At 58.5% G+C, this 24207-nt stretch overlaps 1 protein-coding gene across 3 annotated transcripts in view; it reads left to right on the top strand.

Annotated features, from left to right (window-relative positions):
- CTDP1 (CTD phosphatase subunit 1) overlaps positions 1-24207 on the top strand; it is a 56763-nt gene that overhangs the window by 25992 nt on the left and 6564 nt on the right. For 2 of the 3 annotated variants that reach the window (XM_047086185.1, XM_047086187.1), the window contains exons 11-12: positions 6809-6968; positions 18651-18811. In XM_047086185.1, coding sequence (XP_046942141.1) covers positions 6809-6968; positions 18651-18811 — 321 coding nt within the window. The remainder of the gene's footprint in view (positions 1-6808; positions 6969-18650; positions 18812-24207) is intronic. The other variant, XM_047086186.1, reaches the window with a different exon arrangement.

Here is a 24207-nt window from a genome sequence, read left to right as displayed (position 1 = left end):
TCCACTGCCAGGCTCAGCCAAGATGGGCTGCAAGGGGTGGTGTTTCCCCTGCACCCTGGGCGGCTGGTGGTCCTGAGTCGGGTTTGGGGGGTTTGTGGACCATAGGACTGGGGTGGGGGTGTGTCCTGTCTTCAAAACTGTGCTGCAGTGGCCTCAGCCTTCGGTGTCCAGGCACTTCCTCGTGGGCTGTACAGTTGACAGCCCCTGAGACCGCCCCGCGAAGCCCCCCACAGGGCCCCCTCAGAGGACTAGCGCCTGACTTCGAGCGGAGCGGTAGGGCCCGTGCCGCTCACGGGGTACGAGCTGTGGGCCTCCGTCAAGCACCTAGAGCCCCCTCCTTGGAGAGGCGTGATGCCGCCCTTGGGATGGTCCGTGTGGTTCAGGTTCCTTTCGTGGGTGACATTCTGCAGGGAGTTGTAGTGCGCGTCACGGGGCGGCGTGTGCGTTGAGAGCGCGCACAGCACCTGACTCACAGCTTCCGGTCATCTCGTGGTGGAAGGAGGCCTGAAATCCACGCCGTACCGATGTTCACTGTGAACAGTTCCTGTTCTTTAGAACCTGCTTTTCGTGCCGTTGAAGGTTCAGTAACAAACCTTTGAGTGAATTGTAAGTGTAGACAACAAACGTTTGGAACGTTTCAGACTTAGGTTCAGAACGGTTTGGGGATCATTCAGCCTTGCTCGAGATCAGTGGAAGGATGCCAAGAAATCCAGGACGTGGGAGAAGAAGTGACGGGGTGTTGTCTGAGCACACGTGCAGGTGGGGAGTGAACGTGAATAGAGCGGAACGCTGCTCTCCTGGAACGCTGACGGTCGAGCAGCACACAGCTGCCCTTCTGTTCTGACACGTGTGTGTGGCTTGTGTGAACAGTTTCAGATGACTGAAAAACCAGCGTTTCAGCTCCGTCTTCTTGGAGGAAAACACACTGAGCTGCGGTTTATTCAGAGGTGGCTCTTGGTGAAATTTTCTTTTTTGAACTTGGAAGCGTGGTTTCCCTCAAATATTAACTGAATCGTTGCCGGTCCGTGTAGGTATGCGGAAGGTTATTAACAGCGACCATTGAATCTTATTAATCATGGAAGGGTGGTGGGAAGCACTGCTGTTTCCAGACCAACATGTTACCCTGCTGTGGTCGATTCCATCAGGGGCAGCTTGAGGCTTTTTTAAGTAACTCTTGTCACCTTGTGTCAATTGTACTTCCTTTTTTGTGTGTAGGAAAACGTATGTTCTAGAAATAACGACTGTCGGTAGAATTTATGGATAGTTCTGCTTTCAAAATTGACGAAATGACACACAGGGAAGGTGACACCCATCTCAGCAGCAGCCTAGAACTCAGAGGAAAGGGGAACAGGAGGGGACCGGGCACATGCGCTCACCGGCATTGTGGGGTTGCTCACCACCCCATGCGTTGTTTCGTCTTTGCGGCCGTAGAGTAAGGTCTTCCTTTCCATTGAGACCTGTTTATTTGATTTCACGTTGTGCCCCACACGCCTGTGTCCGTAATCCTCCCGGCACCCGCGGCCACCCAGACATCCACACCCCCAGGCCTCGCAGATGGAACCGTGGGCTGCGGGGCCCCTGCCCGCTGCCCCTTTGAGGCTCTGGGCCCCCTGCACCTGTGTGTCCAGGGCTGCAAGAAGGAGGGCCCCGAGATCGGTGGCTCGGCGCCATTCTGAGCCTGGAGCCCCACGTAGACCCCATTGTGACAGGCCGCCTGGAGCTGTGGGCGCGGACACCGCTCCGTGCACTTGTCTGAGGCCCTGAGGATTGTGGGTGTCTGTTCTCTTTGTTTTGATGTTTTTGGATCTGGGCTGGGGACCCGCCTAGAGGTCAGAGCTCCTTGGGGCTCTCCCACTGTTGTGGACGTTCGCGAGGGCATTTCTTCTCCCCCGTGAGATACCCGTGTGCAGAGCGCTCAGGGACAGCGTGGGGTAAGAACAGGCTTCGTCCGGTTGCCGGGTGCAGTCTACCTCAGGCTTCCGCAGGCGGGACCCTGGTGGGACCCTGGGGTGCAGCGGCGAAGGGGAGGCCTGGTCTGGGGCAGGGGTGGGGCAGCCAGGACCACAGAGGAGCAGGGAGCGCTCGCCAAGCTGTCGTCAGACCTTCCCTCTCTCCCTGCAGGGACGGGGCCAGAATTCTGAATTCCTTTTTGTTTACCCGTCGTTAAGGTGTGTTGTTAGTTGTGAGCATTTGGGGTTTTTTTTATTCGAAGTTGTAGTTTGAGGTCACTGTAGACCCACAGGCAGTTGTGAGATGTAACAGCGGCCCTGCGTGCCCTTCACCCAGTTTGCCCGGCATCTTGCAAACCTGTAGGCCCGTCTCACGGCCTGCTGGCCTGGCCGTTGTTCTGACATGGTCAGAACCTCCACCGGCAGGGGGCCCCCGACGCCCCTCCCCTTTCCACCCCCTTCCAGCGCGCCCCCCCCACCCCACTCACCGCCCCTCCCTGGGGTGTGGCGCACACAGGCGCTGTGTACGTGACCCCCACTCGCATCCGTCTCCACTGCTGCCGCGTTGCTGGCTTTCTCCTCTTGGCTGCAGCGTCCTGCTGAGGAAGACAGCAGGGGCGTGTCTAGCCTGGGTCCCGGCCAGGAAGGCTGCTCCCAGCCTTTGCGTCTGCTCAGTCCCTTTCTTCAGGACCCACGCGCAGGGGTGCAGCTGCTGGGCTGTGTGCGGAGCGTGTGGTTTTATTCAAAACCTGCTTCCTCTGGGGGCAGCGGTGCCTTCGTTCCACCGGCAGAGCAGGAGAGACCCTTCTCTGCACCGCGGCTGGCCCGTGGCGTAGACGCCGTATGTCACCGCGGCCGCCGGACGGTGTGCGCCCTCAAGGGACGCGCTGTCCCGACTCGTGGGCTTCCTCAGTCAAGTGTGCGTGTCTCTGGCCCATTTTCCAGCTGGGTTGTTGTGTTGCGTTTAATCGTCATCTGTATTTTTTAGGCACTGGAGCTTTGTGAACTGTGAGACCCGAAGGTATCTTCTCCTGCTCTGTACCTTTGCAGAGTCCGGGAGAGCGGAAGCAGTTTCATGTTGTTGAATCAATCGGCTTTTATTTACCAGCCTTTTTCACGAATTCTCCGTCAGGCGTCGAGCGTGCTGGCTCTGCGTGGTCCTGGATTCTGAAGCTTTGTGTCCTGATCTGGCAGTTTCGCAGTTGTACGTTCTGTGGTTAAGGCCACGATCCACTGAGTTTGTGCACAGTGTGAGATCCTAGGGTGGGGGTCAGGTCGGTTGCCGCTCTGGCACCCGAGTCAGATGTCGGGGAACCTCTGTGCAGGTCTGTTCTGGGTTCCCCACCTGTTCCCTCGATCTGCACACATTTGGGCCTTTCTTCTTGATTTTTTTTTATTAATTTTTTTTTTTTTTTTTTACACATGTATCTGTTTTTGAGAGACAGAGCATGAGCGGGGGAGGGGCAGAGAGAAAGGAGGATACACGGAATCCGAAGGAGGCTCCGGGCTCCGAGCTGTCAGCACAGAGCCCCACACGGGGCTCGAACTCACAAACCGTGAGATCATGACCTTAGCCGAAGTCAGACGCTTAACAGACTGAACCACCCAGGCGCCCGGGGCCTTTTCTTGATGTTAAGGTGAAACATTTCGTTTTTCACCTTTAAGTATGATGTGGTACCTGTAGTTTTTCTGTAGATGCTTTTCCCAAATTGGGGGAAATTTCCCTTTCTTCCCATTCTTCTGTTTTTGTCCTGAATGGATATTAAATTTTTCCAGATGCCTCATCTGTACTCCTATCACGTGGTTTTTGTCTTTGGCCTGTCATTCGAATTCTGTTTCTCTCGTTGGCCAGTAACATTTCTTTCGCTGTTTTCAAGAGTGTTTTCCTTGTCTTGAATAAGAAGTTTGACGATGGAGTGTTTTAATGTGGATTCGGAGGTGTGTTCTCTTTGGATCCACTCAGCTTCTCGAATCTGGAAGTTTAATGTCTTGCCCAAATTTGGGATGTTTCCAGCCCTTGTTCTTTGAGGACTTTTCCAGTTCTGTCGTGTTTGTCCTCGTTCTGGGCTCCTGGACACCAGTACTGAATCACGTGTTCTTCAGGCCGCTCTTTCTTCCTTTTCAGTCTGTTTTCTCCCTGATGTGTAGACTGAGCCATTTCTCTTACGCATCAGGCTCTGTCCCCTTTGCCGTGACGTGGAGCCCGTCCAGTGCAGTTTTAAATTTTCATTTATCGGCGCGTTTTCGTTCTGACGCTGCCCCGTGGCGCTTCCCCGGCCGCGGTGGCTGTGCCAGGCCTTCTCCCGCAGCCGCGTGACCGGCGCTTGGCGGCCTGTCGAAGCCTTTTCATTGCGATGCTGTCCCACGTGCCCGAGAGTCCCCGACCGTTGCCCCCGCAGAGTGCACCTCCCCGGCTGTCCTCCTCCTTCGGCTTGAGGTCTTGCTGTTCTTGGGAGGACAAGGGGTTTTCTTTCTTTCGTTTTTTTAAGTTTACTTTTTTACTTATTTTGAGAGACAGTGCGTGAGCAGGGGAGCGGGGGTGGGGGGGGGGGGGAGAGAGAGTCCAAAGCAGGCTCCAGGCCATCAGCCCAGACAGAGCCCGACGAGGAGCACGGTCCTGTGAACTGTGAGATCGTGACCTGAGCCGAAACCGAGGGTCACGCTTAACCGACTGAGCCACCCGGGCGCCCCACGCGTGATTTTCAGCTGAAGCCTGGGTGGTTTCACGGCACGTTATGAGAGCCTCGACCTTACTCAAACTTCGCATTTGGCTGTCTCCCCCACTGTGCGTCCAGCACGGTGGACGCACCTGTCCCAGGTGGGGAGCCTGGGGTCCTTGTTGCTCCTGGGCCAAAGGGTCACCTGGGGTCACCCCCCAGGGTCGCCACAGACACAGGGCGGATGTTGTTCATGTTACAACCAGGTGAACGTCAACGTCTGACTCTGACACCTCCCAGCCTGGGGTGAGGGTCTCATTACTTGTCCTGGCCCCAGCCACCAGGGTCTCCACGGACACTGCATAGTCGGGGGGTGCTCATTACCGGCTGGCCCGGAGGAAGATCCTGACCCCCCACTCTGCATTCTCTGAGACCAGTGACGGGGGCATGGTTTGTGGTATTGGCCTGTGGGAGAGCAAGTGACCGTCTGAAGCTTTCCTGTTCCACAAGGGGGTCCCTCTGTGGGTTTCTCCTGGAGAGATCAGGCCACTCTTTGGGCTTTGTGTCTGCCCGTTGGTGTTTTGCGTCGCTGGCTCCTGGCCCTCTTCCATCAGCCCTCGAGTCAGCTCTCTGTGTTCCCCTGCCAGCGCCCCCAGGAGGATGGCAGAGGCCCAGCTGCCTTCCTGGGAGTAAAGTCAACTTGTGATTCAGAATAGACCATGAATCTTTTGTGTTTCATTTCCTCTTGCATTTACGGTCTCGTTTTGGGGGAGCTCTGTGAGCAGCATGGCATGGGGGCCTTGCAGGTCGGGAAGAGGGAGCGCTCCGTCCTGGGGGTTTAGTCCACCAGAGCTCACCACGTTAGACGAAACTGAGCTATTACACGTTACCACAGTAAAAGAGCTGTGCGGTAACGTATTAGCTGCTTTCCAAACGGGAAAGGAACGTAACGCTAAGAATGGCTCGTCTCGCCCTTTTGTGACTCTCTTGCTCCCACCGGCCTCTGCACCTGCCTGTTGTGCTCCGCCCCTTGATGGAAACACAGGAGGAAATTCTGCCGCCTCCCGTGTGGCGTGTCGTTGGTGAGGGGAGACGCCCTGGGGGCTGGGGGCCCTTGACCTACCGGCCGATTCGGTGTCTTACGAGATGAAGAGAATCACCCCCTTTCGAGGGGTAGCGCCCAAGAGGTAGGCCGGCCGGCGCTCCCTGGTTACAACTGCAGCTGCTTTTCCGAAGGGAGACTGTGTGTGGCTGTTTTCGGTAGGAAGATAGGAGGCCGTTTCCCGTGGTCGCCCCGGGGGCCTTGGCTGCGGGTTGGGCGGCGGGCAGCGTGGTGTGGACGGCACTGGCGAGGCTCCGGTGTCAGGTCCTCGTGTCTGTCCCTAACAAGTCCCCCTTTCGTTAGACACGCAGCCGCTGCTTTTCCGTGTTGTGGCTTAGACTTCGTACCCGTGTCTTCTTCAACATCAGGAGGCTTGGCCGCGTCGTCAGTGTCTCAGGGAGCGGACGTGTTGGGCGGTGACAGTGGGGTCGGAAGTGTCCTCGTGCCCATCTCGGGGCCGTGGCCCACCTGAGAGCGCGTGCTCTGGGCCTGCCGCCGACACGGACGCGTGTGCCGAGGGCGCCGTGAGACGCTGCGCGGCCGGGCCTGGGATCGGCTCCACGGAAGAGCCTTCTGGAAGTGCACACTGGTCTTTTGTGTTCGTGTGTGATTGATGGGCGGAACCGTGTGGCTGGAATGCTGGGTCGCCTTCCCGGGTGGACGGCGCGCCGACTTCAGTCCCTGCAGCCTGTGTCTTCAGTTGGGCAGCTCGTTCTTTCTGTTCTGGGCAGAATAGAGAGACATGCTGCGTTGGTTTTGTTTTTTCTTAAAAACTCTTGCGGCTTGCTCAACCTTACTTTGAGGATAAGTACCTCTCCTGCTGGTTTCTAGGAACGTGCTCGCCAGCTCTTCATGTCTTGTCCTTCGCTCTGAGCCGAGGGACCCAAGAGCAGCGGTGCTGTGCGGGGGGGGGGGGGGGGGGGGGGGAGGGGTAGTGGGCGGGGGGTCGTCCGCTCTCAGCCGGAGGGAAGCGCGCGGGGACCGTGGAGGGACAGGGTGGCTTTTTGTGACTAAACGCTCTCTGTGCTTGTTTACGAGCTCCGAGTCGGGAGGCCGTGGAAGCGCCTCTCCTCACGCGGGCCCTGTGACGTTCGTTTCAGAGTGGTTCAGCCGCCACCACAGATGCTCGCTCAGGAGCTGCCGGACACCCGACGCGGAGAGCGGCCCGGCCCCGGCGGGAGGAAGCGACAGCCCAGCATGTCAGAGACCATGCCGCTGTACACGCTGTGTAAGGAGGACTTAGAGAGTATGGACAAAGAGGTGAGGCCCGCGGGCGCCGCACGCCAGGGGCAGGGCGCCCACCGCGCTCACGCTCCACCCTCGCTTGCCCAGGGACGCTTCCGCTGGCGGATTTGGCGCGGCCTGGAGTGACGCGTCGGGGCGTCGGCGACCCCGGAAAGCCCGGCCACGCCCCACCGGCAACCCCGCCGTTGGCGAGGGCCCGGCATCGGGCGGGCAGGGCCGGGGCCGCCGGCGGCCTGCACTGCCCAGCGGGAGATCCGAGGTGACCTCCTGCCCGGGTCACGGGGGCTCTGAAACACAGGTGACGGTTGGCAGTTCACGGTAGGGTCTTGTTATTACGCCACTAAACGGTTCTGGGCGACATCGGTGGCGTTTTTCTCTTCAGATCCTTAAGTGTGGGAAGAGTGATAATAGGGCCGTGAATCCATTTTGGATTAGAGGTTAAATACGGTAGGGATCTCCGTTTGGCACAAAACAGCCAAAACTGCAGGTAATTTTGTCATCTGCCTGGTGCTTCATCCCCTGAAAGGAGCCCGTCCGAGGCCCACTGGCCCCCAGGCGCCGTGACCCCTGCTCTCCTGCTCCGGCCAGTACCCTCGAGGGAACCCCCCCCCCCGCCGTCGGGGTTTCCGTGTGTCTGTAGGTGGTGTGCGGGCAGCATCAGTGCAGAAAGCCACGTCGCGCGTCGGAGTGAACGTGGCGCCTTGTCACGCCCAACCGGCCTCTGCTTGGGACGGAAGCCGTGCGCCCGGCCGGCCGGCCCCACGGCCGCCTGGGTTTCTGCTCCGGTACGGCACCATGCTCCGTGCTCGTTGCCACCGGGGGGAGGGCCCGTGTGTAGAAAAGCGTGTTTTAGTTTATCTTCAGTAGGGGAACGTCAGTGGCACGTTCGGTACGGAATCCTACTGGGAGCCCTCGTCCCTTTCCGTCGCCGGTTTACCTTGCGGCGCTTGGAGCCTGTCTGCAGGTGTGTCGATTCCCTTTCTTGGCCGTTTTTTGAATATTTAGCTGGTGGAGGTGCTTTTTTATTGTTGTTTCCCAAGTGTTTTCTCCGGAAGAATTTCCTCAGCGCTACTCTTTGATCTCTGGGTCGATCCAGGAGGTCGCTGACCCCACAGAGACCTGGGGGAGAGGGCCGCTGGCGCGTGCCTCCCCCGTCCTCCCAGCCACCCTGCAGACACGCACACACCAACCTGCTAAGTAGTGACAGCTACTTTGGTACTTGTTCCAGGTCAGGGGACGTCGGAATCTTACCGTGAAATGAAAGTGCTACGTGCAACTTTCTGTCACTTTGAGAGAAAGGAAAGGGAGCCTCCGGGCCTTCGATCCGGCTCCTCGGCGGTAGGAAGTGGCAAAGGCCAGAGCAGCCCGGCACTTGAGAGCTGGTGAGCCCTGGGCCGCCGTGGCAGTAGAGGGCCGCGTCCCGTGAGCCCCACAGGGAGGCAGGTGCCACGCTCGGGCGCTCATACTCCACCTCCGCTCCTCTTCCCCCAATTCCTGGTTCTGGGCAAGCACGGCGGGCCGGAGGCTGCGGGGTTTAGGGGTCGGAAACTGAGCGGCGGGGAAGCGAGCGTGCGTGACCGTGCCCGTGTACGGCGGTGTTCCTGCCCAGCACGTGGCCGAGGCTGGAGAGACCTTCCCGCGCACCTGGCTGCTGGGGGCCCCAGGTGGTCTCGGCAGCTTTGCGCCAGGCCACACGGGGACGTCCTGGGCAGAGTGTGCCCCTGATAGGAGGGATACCCTGGTGTCAGAAGATGCCCGTTGCCGCGCGTGCCCCCTTCTCCTGGAACACCCACGTGCCCAGAGCGGGCCTCAGAGCCCCGTTGTCGGGCGGCAGGAGACATGCCTCTGGAAAGCAGGCACGCTGCCTCCGGGGACGCCGGTCTTGGGCTGCTGCTCCGTGAGCTCGAGGCGGAGGCTCTGAGAGTCCCGCGTGGGCTTGGCCGGGTCTCGTGAGGCGCGCTGCCCTCAAACGGATCTGGGTTCGCCATCGGGAGCGGGGAGCAGAGACAGTGAAAGGGGGAGATGTGTGACGATCGTGCTGCACACGCAGGTTTCAGAGAGTGTCACGGGCTGCAAGGCGGTGGCCGAGGTCTCTGGCCTGTGCCGAAGGGAGGGAGGGAGGGTGATGCTCCTAGGAGACTCTGAAGTAAATCTTTGGAGAGAATCCCGGGCGGCTTCCCCAAACCTGGAGCTGCTTGTGATAGAAGGGGCTCTTGTCTCTGCCGCTGACGTGTGCGACTGCTTTTGTTTTCTGGTGGTCTTTGTCCTTTTGAGATAATTCGGGGGGACTGCTGTTCAGCGTCGTTCTGGTTTCCGTAGAAATTGGTACGCATCAGAGACTTGGGTGGCCTGCTTTTTGTGCATTCGTTCTCGGATTTATCAGGAACGTTCAGTTGAGTAACCGAATGTCTCTCGTATCAGTTCATTAGTGGCTTATCTGCCAATACTTACTTCAAATACAGTTAGGTTCTAGGAATTGTGAAATCTGCCTCAGCTCCCCTGGCAGGATTCTGTACCCTCAGCAGGCCACTGTCTTACTCAGTTCAGTAAACGAAGGTCCCAGTAAATAAGACGGACCAACATGAGCTTCCTCTGCTGTGACCACCCACTCCGTGTCCTGATGCCCCCGTGCTCACCTGTGCACTCAGAGACCACTGTAGTTGTATTGTTTTAGTCCACTGGAGGGGGCTCTTCAGACAGCCTGTCATCAGCATGGACAGGTGCTCCGCAGCCAGGGTGTCCCAAGGTGGGGGTCCATCAAAGGCGCTCAGACACAACCTCCAGCCCCCAGCAGCCCCGGTCCCCTTCATTCTGTCTCCCATTTTGTCCTGCCGGAGCTCCACTCAAGTCACCCAAGAGGCACAGCTCACCGGTGACAAAGTGCTCTAGGTCCTGCAGGGCCCGCCCCTGGGCTTTTGTCCTTGTCATGCACCAGACATCATGCTGGCGTTTCAGACCAGCATCCTTGCAAACCAGGGTCTGAGACAGAATCTTCCGGTTACTGTTTCCAGACGGTCCTAAAACCACAGCAGCGCCCCTCAGCCACGGCCTCCCTTTCCGCAGTTTTGGTCCCACCGCACTCCGGCCACAGCATCAGAAAGTCAGCGGCAGCCTGATGGCACGTCGCACGCCCCTGTCATTTACCTCCCCCACGTGACCACGAGAGGAGGAAGGGTGGGGAAGCTACGAGAGACACGCCGCGTTCAGACAGCTGTTCTCACAGCGTCACCACACTCGTCATGTCTTACCGTTAGTTTCTGTTAACCTCTCCCTGTGCCTGACTTGTGGACGAGCCGTGTCGTAAATGCACGTGTAGGGTTCGGGCGTCCACGGGGGGTTTGCACTGTACCTGCACGGATGAGGGAGGGACTGCTGTATACGCATGTCTAGCATGCCCCTTTCTGTTTCCAGTCAAGTCCTCGCCGAATGGTTATACTTTGTGTATTGTGGTTTACACAGCGGTTTCTGCCAAAGCTCGGTGACCTCGCCGTGTGCTGTGGTTCAGACTGACGTGCTGGGCGCGCCCGCCCACGTGTTCATGCCGTGGCAGCAATTCTGTGTCACGCATGAGACGGCGAGCCTTACTTTCTGGTACGGATGCCGTGGTTTTGTGGAACGTGTAGGTTTGTTTCTGATGAGTATGCGCGGTGGGCTCACACCTTTCCTGCCTGCACACAGTGGTCCTTTTCTTGAGAGGAAGTGGGGCCTCGGGCATGGGCGTGCTGGTGTCTGGGGCGTTAAAGGGGGGCCCATCCGAGCTAACCGGAGTGTCCCCGGGAGCCACGTGACCCTGAGAGTCCACGAGATGCGTGCACCCTGGTGTCCATCCCTGTGAACGGTCTCACCCATTTCATCGGCGGAGGAGTCCACACGATGCTGGGGCGCTGCCGGCTGGTGACCTCAGCCTGAGGCCGCACACCAGCACGTTCCCCCTCTGCTTCGATGCTTTGCTCGGTGCGGGACTCGGGCATCAGGAGCGGCTTCCCACCCCCGATGGCAGGTCTGCCCCATCTGGCAGCAAGTACGTGTTCTGAGCAAAATAGGCACGTTGTCCGTTGGCTTCAAAATGTTGAGATGAAGCAGCTTTATTCCAGAAGCTCCTCAGGACCCCAGCTCTGGGGGGACATGCAGGTGTGGCTGTGACACGGTTTTAGTTGTGGTCGTGGTTGGTCAGTAATGCACTCGTGTTTTGTCCAAAGCAGGACCCGCGGGGTTAATGGAGCTCTGTGCTCTGCCTGTAAGTCCTCGCAGGGCGTCGCGCCCTGCGGGAGTCTGCATCACAGCCTTGGGTTTCCATAGGCGAGCTTTAGTCACGTGTGTGTTTGTTTGTTTGTTTTTTAACATTTATTTTTGGGAGACAGAGACGGAGAATGAGTGGGGGAGGGGCAGAGAGAGAGGGAAACAAAGAATCCAAAGCCGGCTCCCAGCCGTCGGCACAGAGCCTGACGTGGGGCCTGAACCCACAAACCGTAAGATCATGACTTGGGCCGAAGTTGGACGCTTAACCAGCTGAGCCACCCAGGAGCCCCACATGTGTGTTCATTTTAAGCAAACACACAAGGGAAGTGCAGAATGGAGGTCTCACTGTCCGTTCCGAGGCTGATGAGCAGTTTTTATGGTGGGACGTGTGGGCTGTGGCTCCAAAGTAGAAAAGTTCCATCCTTCAAGTTAAAATGTACAACAACTTACTTTGAAAGTTAAAAGCTCAGTATCCTATTAAAACAAAATTAGCTTAGAGTCAGATAAGTAAACAAAGCGTTCGCCGTATGTAATCAAAGGACCAGTCTGTGATGCCCCAGCACACGTCTGAGAAGCACAGGGAACACTGTGTGGGGAGGAAGAACAAACCAGCACTGGCCCCGGTGCTGGCCCAGGTGGGTGAACCCCTGCCTCCCACCCCAGCCTCCCTGGCCCCTTGTGAGGTCTGCAGCTAAGGTCCACAAACAGGAACAGCAGGGCCCTAGGGGCGCCCAGCCAGCTCAGCCGGGAGAGCATGCGGCTCTTGATCTCAGGGTCGTGAGTTCGAGTCCCTCGTTGGGCCTAGGGCTCGCTTAAAAAAACAAAAAAAACCAAAACAGAATTCCTTAGAGAGAGGGAGGGAAGAAGTTGGTTCATGGAAGTCAGCACCATGCAGCAGGGAAGGCCAAGCGATGCTGGTGGGGGTTTTGAGCATTTTTTTCTCCTGTGTCCCCGGCTCTGGCCCTCATTTTGGAGGGATGTACGTCTCTCCCCCAGGCTTTGCTCTGGGTCAGCCCCTGTCATGGAGCTGTATTGCCACTCTGGAGTAGGCACCCAAAACACAGAGGGTCTGGGGACAGGAGCCTGTGGCCCAAAGCATATGGAGGCTCCCTTCCCTGCCTCTTAGCCCCATGGGTCACCCCAGCCACACCATGTTGGGCAACAGCTCAGGGTGCTCTGAGAGGAGGGCCCCCCCAGTCTGTTCGGGAGCCGACCCGGGCCCCAGGCTCACCTCCAGGAGCACAGACACGGAACACACCCTGAGAGGCTTGGGAAAGACAGCGTCCACGGAAGGTGAGGCGGAACTTTCTGTCTTATCCACTCTGATCAGGCTAAACCTGCTACAGTGCACGCGTGTGTTCCCAGAGGCGGTGAGAGGGTGCAGTATTGGAGCGTCCAGGGCACAGTCTGAGTGAGCAGCAGCAGGCACCCACACAAGCCAGCCCGGACGTCGGGCTCTGGAGACCAGCACCTTAAGGCATCTCAGTGGCCATGCTCCCTGGGGAGAAGGGAGCGGCCTTGGAGCGAACGACGAACGACGGTGGGAAATTCAGAACTGGAAAATACGCTCTCTGTACACTTGTCCCCGAAACTGGCAGGAGACGGTGCCGGTAGGAGGAGGAAAGGGCCCACGATCAGGGCTGCAGCTTCCACCTGAGGCAGTGGTCAGAGCCGCGGGCACATCTGGTCGGCATCAGAGCTTCACTCAGCGTGTGTGCGGGCCGTCCGAGTCCCACAGAGGGGAAGGAGACGGGCGCGAGACAAGATTCTTGGAGGAACGGTGCCCGAAAACCTCCAGGCTTTGGTGAAAGGCATAAATTTACTGGTTTCTGATGCTGTAAACTGGCTGGCCCGTCGTCGGATTTCCTGAAAGCGGAGTCCCGTGGTCCACCTGTGTCTGCTCCCGGCTCCCTTCTCCCCGGGGCCACGGCAAGCTGCGTGGGAAAGGCCGCGTTTGAGAAGGGCCCCGCGGACCGCGTCTGGAGAGGAAGCCCCAGGCAGGGACGTGAGGGCAGGGCGTGTGGTGGGATTTGGTTTTTGTTGGCCAGAGATTACTCCGAGAGTTACTCGAGGCTAGTCACGCAAGGCCAGTCCCGGGCATGGTTGAGCCGAGTCGTGTGAGTCTGATCCGGGGTGTCTGATCCCGGGTGTTGTGCGCATGCTCTGTTAGCGGTAAGTTCTTGCAGAGGTTTAGCTGCTTGTTTTCACGACAGCCTGGGTGTTTTCCTCTGTGTGCAGCCCTTTGGGCGGCGAGGCTCGCCTTACGAGTGCACAGCCTGGGCAGCCTCACGGTCACCGCTGAGCGTGATCAGGCACAGAGGTGGGGCAGGGGCAGAGACGTCTCGGTAACTTTTGCCAAGTGACCTTTCTGTTCACACGCTTCCATTTGGAATAGGTACTCGCGGACCCACTAACACAGATATGAGATTCAGGGATCTCCATGGGCAAGCAGGCTTCCCAGAGTGTTTCAGCAAAAAAACCACTGTGAGCAAATTCCTCGTGCCTTAACGTGGGGTCCTGTTGCGTTCTAGGAAGCAGCAGCTCTGTAACTAATGTCATGAGCTTCCCAGGGATCTTGAGATAATTAACAAATACTGAGCTTTAGAAACCACACCTGAGGTGGAAGACAATAACGTGAAGATAGCTTTTTAATACTAGGATAGTGTGGACATACATCCCAATTTATTTCTCGTGTCCCAGACTGTCCTGTACGCTCCATGAGGTCAGCCTGGGAACAGGCACGCCACACCGAGGCCACGGAGAAGGAGCTGTGGCCGGCGGCCGCGTGCCCGGCTCCCGGGCCGCTGCAGCCCAGAGAACGGCAGGCTTTGTCCAGGCCTGGGCAGGCTGGGGCAGAGCACGTGGGCTTGGGCAGCGCTGCCTCTGTCCCCTTTTCTCTGCGTCATCCTGCGGGAAAGTAAAGCTTAATGTGTCTAAACACCATTTCAGTTTCATTAAGAGAGAAGGTCGCCTGTTGGAGTGACTGGGAAGCTTGCGCTTGCGGCCGAGCAGAGATGTGCACCTGTGTGGCTGGTACCTCGTCCGGTCATTTAGAGTAGTCCGTTCATACGTGTTTCTGCACACGCGTCTCCCTCCATCCGACTCGCGACTGTCCCGAGTCACCAGGACGCAGGGTTGTCCACCCCTAGTCCCAGCCAGCGCGTACAACACGGTCATTTTCGCATGGCCCACGGGGGATTGTCCGGGGGTGTCGGGTCCCTGTCTCTGCGAGTTCCGCCCCGGAGCGAGCAGGAGGGGTAGAGGCACGTGCGGGACCCATGCCTGTCTTGCAGGGTCCCCACTCCTGGTGGGCTGGGCCGCCCACCTTTCCAGGCGTCTGTTCTCCCACACCGTCCCCCTCAGCTGCCTTAGGTCTCCTCAGCTCCTCGTGGGCCTGCGTCTTCGGGTGAGTGATGGGAACGGTTTCCAGGGTGTTTGATGTGATCCGTGTGGGCCTTTTGTTTGAGAGACTTGAGTAGTTAATTCACCATAAAATGAGGTTTTTGTCTTTACACGCTTGTTTTTCAAGTCTTTCTTAAGATTCTGAAATATGTATTCTAGCAACTTTTAAATAGTATATATAAAGTAAGTGGTTCGTTGCAGATTACTGGTTTTCAAAAAGTGCGTAGTTACCTTTTTATAAGAGAAAGCCCTGGAAAGGTGTCCATTGTTCTGAAGCATTGTTCTGTATGAGTAAAACAGAACGAGGGAGAGCAAGTTGAAGCATAACTTGAGTACGACCAGATTCTGACATGTATCCACAATGTATCCACAATTTTAGCTTGGCTGTGCAGGATGTCTCTGAACCTTCCAAACACCTGGCAGAGCGGGCACGCGCGTTGGTTGGCCGTCCGCCGCGCTGGAGGAGCGAGGAGACTTCTTTCCGGTCAGCGGCACTGCTGACGCTTTATGGGTCACTTCGCGGCCTCCGAGGCAGTGATGGTACTTTGGTGGTCAGACCTAAAATACCTGATTTTTTAAGTTCCTGTCTTTCTCTTGAAAAGGTATGATGCAGAGTCAAAGGCCTGAAATATTTTCAGAGGAAAATTTAATACTAACGATTCTAATAGATTCGTGCATCAACACAGAGTACGCACAGCCAAGTGAATATAGCGGTGACGCCTGAACGTAGCTGCTTAGAATTAGCTCTGTGCTTTCTGCTAAATTCCTTTAGCTCAAACCACGTGTGTCACCTCCAAGGACCTTGCAGTGAATAACCTGTTGATGAAGCTGTTGCTTTGTTTAGTTAGCTGTTGCTACACTGTTTCTGTATTTGATCGAGACCCGACACCTGCACGTGAGCTCCTTGGGAGTGAGCGACCGATGGATCGCGGGTCTGGGGTTGAAGCTGCTCCATGTCGGAACGTTCCCTCTGTCAGTCACAGGCTTTGTCCCTCGGTGTCCCTGCGGCCTTGCGGTCCGTGCAGAGCGGCTCACGGCCCCGTGGAGGTGCCCGCTGCCTGGGAGGGGAGGTGTGAGCAGCCCCGTCCCCGAACGGGACTGGTGGGGGGCAGGAGGGCAGGCCCTTGACCCTTTTTGTAAGGAGAGGCTGCAGTTGTCCGGCCTTGCCGGGAGGTGGGTCGGGGCGCCACCCAGTTGTTGGTGGGAAAAATCAAAGTTTTCGTGAGTTAAATACGTCTCACCACCTGCCTTTCCTTGGAAAGGAATAGTCTTTCCTGGAATAAGCTGAAAACCTGGTGTTTCTGAATTAATGCATTTTTAAAAATTTAACATTTAAGTTGCCATTACATCCCTGTAGTTCCAAGTTCACAAAGTCTAAAAGCTGCCGTGAGAGCACCGTCAGGGTTCCCACAGACCCCGCTTTCCCCTTGGCTGTGGCCAGTGCCAGGTTCCTGCAGCAGGCGGGCTGGCCGTTGGGGAAACGGCGCCCTCACACCCAGTGGCTCTTGTCCTACCTGCCGGCCCATGCTGAGCTGTTGAGACTCGTCCAGGAAAGCACAGCACTCCTCTGCTCTTGCCCAGATGTGTGGGGGCCACACTGACTGGCTCCGACACTGCCTGGACCCGCACACCCACACCCGTCAGATGCCAGGCACGAGGGGGAGGTCCCGGGTTGTCACCCGTACTTGTGACCGACCGGCTGCGAATTGGGGTTCCATCGTTTGCTAGGGCAGGGACACTCTTGCTTACGCTGAGTGGCTTACTGTGTCATAAAGGATGTGACAGGACACAGGGGAACGGCCAGATGAAGAGCCACACGGGGTGAGGTCCCAGTGGGTCCCGAGCGTAGGAGCTTCTGTCCCCGTGGAGTTGGGAGCGGGCCACCCTGCCGGGACGTGGGTGCGTTCGCCAACCCAGGAGCTCCCCGCACCCCGCACTTTGGGGATCTTTGTGGAGGAGGCGTGATGGGTCGTGAACTCAGTCTCCGGCCCCCTCCCCTCCCTGAGGACGGGTGTGGGGCTGCAGGCCCCAGGCGTCTGCTCTGGCTGGGCTCTGGTGACCAGCCCCATCCAGAGGCCCACCTGCAGTTGCCTCATTAGGAAAAAGGATGATGCTGTCAGCCATCAGGTTGAAGGGGCTTAGGGGCTCTGTCAGGAACCAGGGACAGAGACCAATAAGCATCTCCTCCTGTTGTGCCCACTTTAAGCAGCTTTAAAGATCAGATAAGGGGCGCCTGGGGGCTCAGTCAGGTAAGCGTCCGACTCTCCATTTTAGCTCGGGTCATGATCTCACGGTTCATGGTTTCGAGCCCCACGTTGGGCTCTGTGCTGACGGCACGGAGCCTGCTTGGGATTCTCTCTCTCCGTACTTCTCTGTCCTTCCCCTGCGCACGCACTGGAACTCTCTTGCTTTCTCTCTCAATATAAATTAGCAAACTTAAAAAAAATACTTTAAGATGAATGAAAATAAAAACCAACAAAACATACTAAAGATCAGATAAACTTGTTAAATACTGATCCAGTTCAAGGTCATAAAAACGTTACTGTGTTGGCTTACAGGATTTTTGACATCACTGCCTTTTCTGACTAAAGTTTCTACACGTGGACTCTGTTACTCAGGTATTTTGGGGGAGGGGGGAGCATCTTCAGCTCTGAGTCATGGTACTGAGGGCTGAGCGACGCGTAGTGTTAGCGTGGTCGTCTCCAAACTCCACTTTGTGCCTTTTTAAGTAAGTTGATGTTACCATCTTGACACAGTCTGGCACTTCTCAGGCGTTCGTCCGGGTGTTCAGGACGTCACAGAGGCGTTGCCTCAGAGCTTCGGAGCCTGGGAGTGGAGTCCAGAAATGTCTGCCTGCCGGGCTCGGCTGCTGTGACCGCGAGTGGGTCTGTGAAAGGCTGGCTATGCTGCCCGTGGGCTGTGCGACCCCCAGCCCACCCGACGGGGGGCCGTACGGTTTCTCCGTCACATACTAACTTAGAACCAAGAAAAAGAACAGTATCAGCTGCACCAGTGAAGCATCGCTCTCTGAGAAAACAGTGTTCCAAGAGCGGAATTGGAGGCGGGTGCTCGGACACCCAGAGGAATCCGCACGACGCATGACGTGTCTGCGGTGGCCGTGTGCTGCCCCCTTTTCCTTCCCTTCTTCTCTCCTGTCCACCTGATTTTTATCTCATCCGGTGTCTTTGCCGAAAGAGTGGCGGATCTGAGAGAAAGGCACGAAGACCAAGGTCAGACAGGTGGACAGCAGGACCCAGTCTAGAACCCCATCTTCTGTCTCCAGGCTCCCCCGAATCTGGCGTCACTGCTCCTTCTGCCATTCGACGGCTGTCAGGAGGCAACTTCCATCCCCTCGGTGGGCGTCCCTGGGGGCCCGGCACTCGGGTTGCTGGGCAGCCGACCTCCCCCAGGCTGCAGGGGAGCAGGGGGCGCTGACCCTGGGCCATGGCCGTTAGTTCCTGTCACCCTCACGTGGCACGTCCGTGAAGGTTAAATGTGAGGTCTGTGGGAGAAAAGAAGCGCCCTGGAGCAGGCAGGGGGACAGGCACCCTCTGTTGAGCCTCTGGGGACACAGCTGGGCTCCACTGGCAGCGGCCGCCGTCCCCCTCCCCAGACTCCAGAGTGCCTCCTGGAAAGCAGTCGAGTGCGGCTTCCTGATCGTGAGCATTTTAACAGAAAGCTTTGATTCTTCACCACAGCGTTCGTTAGCGCACTGGAGAGAGACTCCTGTTAGAGTCTTGCCGCTGAGAAGCGACTGTCGGGCTGTCCGCATGTCCTGCCCCAGGGTCACACTCGGGGTCCTGGGATCCCAGGAGGGCCCCCCCCCCCCCGCTAGAGGGACGGCCTGGGCCTTTTCTGCTTTCTTGGCCCACCTCACGTGCCACCTGCAAAGGTCCGGGCTGTCACCCATGTCAGACTCGGCCTGGCACGCACCTAGACTCGCAGCTATGCCCAAGGCGAGCGCACGTGGTCGGGACCAGATGGGGCCGCGCCGCCCTGCCGTGGGGGTCGGGTCGTAGGCGTCGGGTGTGTGCCCTGACTCTCCCCCTTTGCCAGGTGGATGACATCCTAGGAGAGGGCAGTGATGACAGCGACAGCGAGAAGAGGAGGCCGGAGGAGGAGGGGCCGCAGGAGCGGCCACTGCCCCGGGAGCCCCGGGCCACGCTCGAGGCCACAGCATCCAGCGAGAGGAGCACAGCAGACAGCCGGGGGCCCAGGTGAGGCGGTGCGGGTGAGGGGGGCAGGTGAGGGCCGGCCCAGGCGAGGTCTGCAGGCGCGATGCGGTAACGTGACAGATTCTTCAGGCTTTAGCATTTCAGAATGTTACGTTTACGGTGACGCGAATCTTTATCACAGTCTTTATTGTTTCAGTTGCTACTCACGGAGATCTGAGTCTTTCCCCTGTGTAAGTGGTAAGACGTCCGCCTGCCTGACCCGGGCAGCCCCGCCGCGGAGGGCAGGACGACGCCATGGCCAGCACGTTTTGACGCAGTTGGCGATTTTTCACGTGCCCAGCTGGGTTATGGCGCGGGTGACCTGACCGTGCCTGCTGGTGGTGGCTCAGTGTCCACGTGACTGCATCTTGTCCCGGACCAAACGGCGCGCCAGGATTCTACGTCTTTTCTGAAGCATCTTTCTGTCTCGCTTGGATTTGATCATCGCGTCGTGTTCTCTTGGCTCAGTTTCCTTCCTTTTTGCCTTTTTCTAAGTATTCTCCCCGCCGCGGCTCAATTCGGTCTGCCCGGAGCCAGAACCGCTGTCCCGAGCCTCCCCTTCGGGCCCTACTGCCTGCTGGGGACTGTCGTCTCCGCCTCCGCAGGCGCCTTCACTGTTCCCCGGCTCCAACATCTTGTTTCTTTGCTCTCTTACTTTGGTGGACTAGATGCATCTTCCAGGAGCTTCGTGGACCAGGGTGCGTGGAGGCGAACGAATTTGGCACATCAGGAGATGCCTTCCTCGCTCTGTCCACACTTGCTTGACCACGGGGCGGGCGCTCCGTAGCCCGGGGAGGGAGACGGCTTTGCTCCGGGTCTGTCTGCGTGTGGCGTTGGCAGGGCACCTGGTGCTGCGCGAGCCTCTCTCCCCTGCTGACGGGCATCTCCGTCCCGCCCCTCGTGTTCGGGAGTGTTGGGCACCACCTGTGCGAGCAGACGGCTGCTCGTGCCAGGCCGGGGGTTCCTCGCAGGGCCTGACCCTGCCGTTGTGAGAAGCGAGTAGACACGCGTCCCAGGTATCAGGTTTAAGAACCCCGTCTGGAACCTCCTGTGAGCCATACAACCGTGGGCGAGTCCTTGAACCTCCCCGTGTCTTCATTTTCCCCTTTGAAATGGGGGCGTTGGCAGGCCGGCACAGCCTGTGCACATGGCTGCACATAACAGCCCCCCCTCCCTTGCTTGTGTGGGGGCTCTTTTCTTTATAAGCCACCTGGTCTGACCCGAAGACGTTCTGTAGGTGAGTAAGTGCTTTTGAAGAGAGTTTGGTGTACTGGAGCCAGTCCACTTAGAAGACAGGATCGGGCCAGAAATTCTAGCAGCACACGGAGGGGACGTAGAGATGCGTTGTCCGTGTGTCGGAATTTTATTCGGAGAAGGTCCGTGCGTCCGCAGCTGTGCTACGGGGCCACCCTGCTGGTCCCACGGCAGACTTTTCCAGCCACGTTGAAGTGCTGTCCGGTCGTCTTAGGACGCAACTTTGATGAGAAGCACGACACTTGTGCTGAGCCGTGTCGCCTTCTCCATGCGGAGGTCCCGCTGGGGTTTCCGAGGAGCCGACCTCCCGCCCACTCTGAGGACCTCTGTGGTGGTGCCGGTTGATGCCAAGGGTGGTGATGGCTTCTCGGGGATGGGGAGCGCGCTCTGGTTGAGCTTGTTTTCTCTGTCACGTAGGAAATCAGAGCAGTTTTCACAAAGACCCAGAAAGGCCTGGCTGGAGCCCGCAGGAAGGAGCCTGTGCTCGTGGGGCAGTGGACGCAGGCGCTGGGCAGGCCGAGAGTGCCCATCTGCTCCGGTGTGCCCAGAAACAAGAGGCACCGGGGCTGGCTGGAAAGAGCCTTTGCTTTGATGTGGTTTGGGTGCTGGCCGTCTGGACGGGACCGCAGAGCAGCGCGGTTCTGGTCCCGAGGGGCTGGGTGTCCTGTGTCTCGGCGGTCAGCCCTGTGCAGGCAGAGGAAGCCCGGCGTCCGGCCCCTCCTGTGGACAGCGTCCACGCAGGAGGTGCCGACATGGCCACAGGAGCTTGAGGTCCTCAGGTGTGTGGTGGTGGGTGCCGCGGGCTGAGCCCCCAGTGGGCGCCAGGTGTGCTGGGAGCCCGGCCCCTAAGCGTCCGGAGAGCTGGGGAGTAAGTCAGAGTCTCTCACTTCCCACAGCGCTTTCTTCCACCTGCCACCCAGACGGCAACCGCTCCTCCCCAGAGAGTCGTCGGCCAGGCCACCCCCCCCGCCCCGGCCTGTCCCTGATGCTTTGGAACTCGGACGTGTGGCTGTCGGAAAAGCTTCAGTGTTTCCAGACGTGCCTCACGGCTCTGACCCTTCACTGGGGTCGGACGGACGGGGCGCACGGCGGGTCCCAGTCAGCTGCCGCGGGGGACTCGGGCGTGGGGCCCTCGTTTCTTTCTTTGCCAGGGAAGTTGGCGAGTGTGGTTTTCTGGCTGTATTTTACTCTCGTTTAATGGTACTAGAGGTGGAGTGAAGTTTGTTTAAGTTTTTACGTGATGGTATTTTTATTTGAAGTTAAAACGTTTTGGGGTTTTTTGTGTTGTGTTTTGCACGTGGGAGGCCTTTGTTTCATGATTTCTCCGCGTGTGATGACAGTGATGCAGGTCTGGCTCCCACGGGAAGGTCTGCTCGGCATCGCCTCCTGCTGGTTCCACGAGGCCAAGCGGCTCCACGGATCTTCTTGTCCCTTGAACCTGAAAGCCAGTTTTACTGGAAGGAGAAGGGTGGTAATTTTTACTTGTCTACCAAGAAATGATTCATTCTTTTTTCAGATCAGCGACATCGGATGCCGTTTTATTCACAGTGCTTGTGGGGTACGCTCGCTCCTTGAGGTCAGTCTCTAAGATGAAAAAGTCAAGTATAGGTTTGAAAAGCATTTGCTCAAATGAGTTACCTTCAAATTGTTTGCGACACCGTACAGATGCATCATTGTCCCCACCACTTGGTGAGGCGGCTGGCACGGACACGGTGGCCCGGGTCTCCCACTGGGACCCTCTGCGGCGCTCTGTGCTCGCATTCGGCAGAGGCGACTTAGAACTCGATGTAAGACTACTTCCATCGCTTCTAGAGTCAGCAGACACGCGAAAAGGACAGTATTTCTGCCAAACCAATTATTAATTCGTTAACGGCCAAAGAACATAGCATAACGTGGTTGGTGACTCTCACGTTACAGAAATCCACGGCTGACGGCTAATCGCTGACACATGTCCCAGGCTCACACCGCCCAGTCCCGCTGGCTCTCTCCCCCTTTCCAGCCTGCGCTGCAGACGTACGGACAGCTGCGGGGGGGCTCTCCCACAGTCTGTACAGGTCTCGTCCTTCCAGAAGTTACCCCCAGTCTCACTGCAGCGTCGGGACAGACGGCACTAAAGTGCTCTGGGGCACTGGCACACATGAAAGGTGCTTGTGGTGTCGGTGGACCCGGGCGGGGTCCCCTTCAGCCCCGGACAGGCGTGTGGCCGGGACAGAAGTCTGGGGCGTTGCTGACCCGAGGACGTCCTTTCCTGTGGAAGCTAGTGGGGCATCTCCCCCGTGTGGCCAGAGGTGGCTCTGGCACCTGGGGTGTAATTTAGGATGTGCACCCCCTCTGTTCCCTGCAGTCAGGTCATGGCCCTGCCCCCTGACCTTGCTCTAGGAGCCACCTCCCCTGTGTCTTGTACGTGGTTTTGTCTCCTGTTTCACACGAAGCTGGAGTGAACACCACGTGTGCTGGTCGTGCTTGTGTGTGGGTGTGCTCCTCACGTGCATTTCTAGGCCGGCACTTGGTGGGCTCGTGCCTCCGTGGAAGGCCGAATGGTTTTCCATGAGAGCAGGTGATGACGCTCATTTTCTGTGGCAGTGTTTGGTGGCAGCTAACGGCCAACACGACAGGTGAATGTTGGTGTTGCCGTGGCTTCATTTTAACGTGCTTTTCTCTTCTAACGGGCTGTGCCCTGGGCCTCAGATGGAGGAAAATGAGCTCGCAGGTCACCAGGCCGCAGCAGCTGCCCTGGCCAGAGAGGCGGGACCCGGCCGCTTCCACTCAAGGGAAGACGCCCAGGAGCCGCGGCCCGACGTCCGAGCTCACAGAGCGACTCCTGACGGCCACCCCAGGCACGCTCCGGGCCGGAGGAGCCGTGCGGGAGGACGAGAGCTAGTACACGGACAGCGCTGAGAAGGGCAGCGAGGAAGAAAATGTGCTCCGGGGGTCCGTCCGAACCACGGAAGAGAGAACGAGCAGGGGAGCGCGCGCTCAGAGACGCGGGGCCCCGGTTAGCGCGCCGACCTTCCCACAGCGGGAGCCGTCGGAGGGGAGGGGCAGGGGCAGAAAACCTCCCAGATCGGATAGAAGACGTTCTAACACGTCCCGAAATCTTGACGGACTCCAAGCAGGCTCAGCACAGAGAGCCACATCCAGACGCATCGCTGTGGAAGCGCGCAAGGCAGACGAGGGCGCCGCGGGCCGGGCCGGCAGCAGCTTCTCATCAGACACTGCCCAGGCCCCAGGCCCCAGGCCCCAGGCCCCGGGGCGGCACTCTGCCACACGGGAGAGAAGGCCGGAGAGAAGGCCGTCAGCCAGGCGGAGCTGTGGCGCAAACGAAGCTCGGAGAAGACGTCCCGGCTGAGAACTGAGAGAACTTGCTGCCCTCGCGGGAAACCCCGAAGGGAGCTCCTCGGTCACGGAGCCGATGACCCGGACAGAGCTGAGAACCCACGTCCACGCGGACAGCAGCGAGCCCCGTGGGGGTGAGCGGGCGATCGGCAGGCAGGAAGAATTCCGAGTTCTCTCCTTTCTTCACCGAGTGGAGAGAAAAAGCAGTTGCGTGAGGCAGCGTGGACGCAACCGTCGGGCCCGTGGCGTGGAGAAGCGCGATGCTTGCCGGCGCCCACGCCGAGGCCGTGGGAACGAGAGGCTTCGGGAGACGTGGGGAGCGGGCGGGCCAGCGCGATGTGCTGTGAGCCTCTCAGCCGCTCCGCAGGACGCAAAGGGACGGAAGGTAGTGACCGTGGCCGCGTGTGGCACGCGTAGGTGTAGCGTGCCAGGAGTAGCGCAGGAAGGAAGCACGGGTTCTGAGCCGGGCGGCGAGTCTGCACTGGCGTGCGACCAGGGAAACCGCCGTCGGTTGTGAGGGTGTGACGCGGGGTCCGGGCGGGGAAGGAAGCCCGAGGGGACGGCCCCCATCCCGGGGCGTCACGCGGGGTGTGCTGGTTTCGTGCGGAGGAGGCAGGAAGGCAGGAGCAGGATCAGAAGTGCACGAGGGCCGGGGTGAACGTGCGCGTAACCAGCATGAGTGGGTCGTGTGACCCGTGACCCGAGAACAGATGGTGACCCGTTTGCCGGTCACGGGGAGGACTCCTTCTTCAGGGCCCTGCACAGTGTGGGGTCACAGTGAGCGCCCGTGAGCCCACCCGTCTGCCGAC

This window comes from Lynx rufus, unplaced genomic scaffold (genome assembly GCF_022079265.1).
Source record: "Lynx rufus isolate CCGP_SWC_20201006 ecotype Redwood Valley unplaced genomic scaffold, mLynRuf1.p SCAF_20, whole genome shotgun sequence".
Lineage (NCBI taxonomy): Eukaryota > Metazoa > Chordata > Mammalia > Carnivora > Felidae > Lynx > Lynx rufus.
This window is presented reverse-complemented; position numbering and strand designations above follow the sequence as displayed.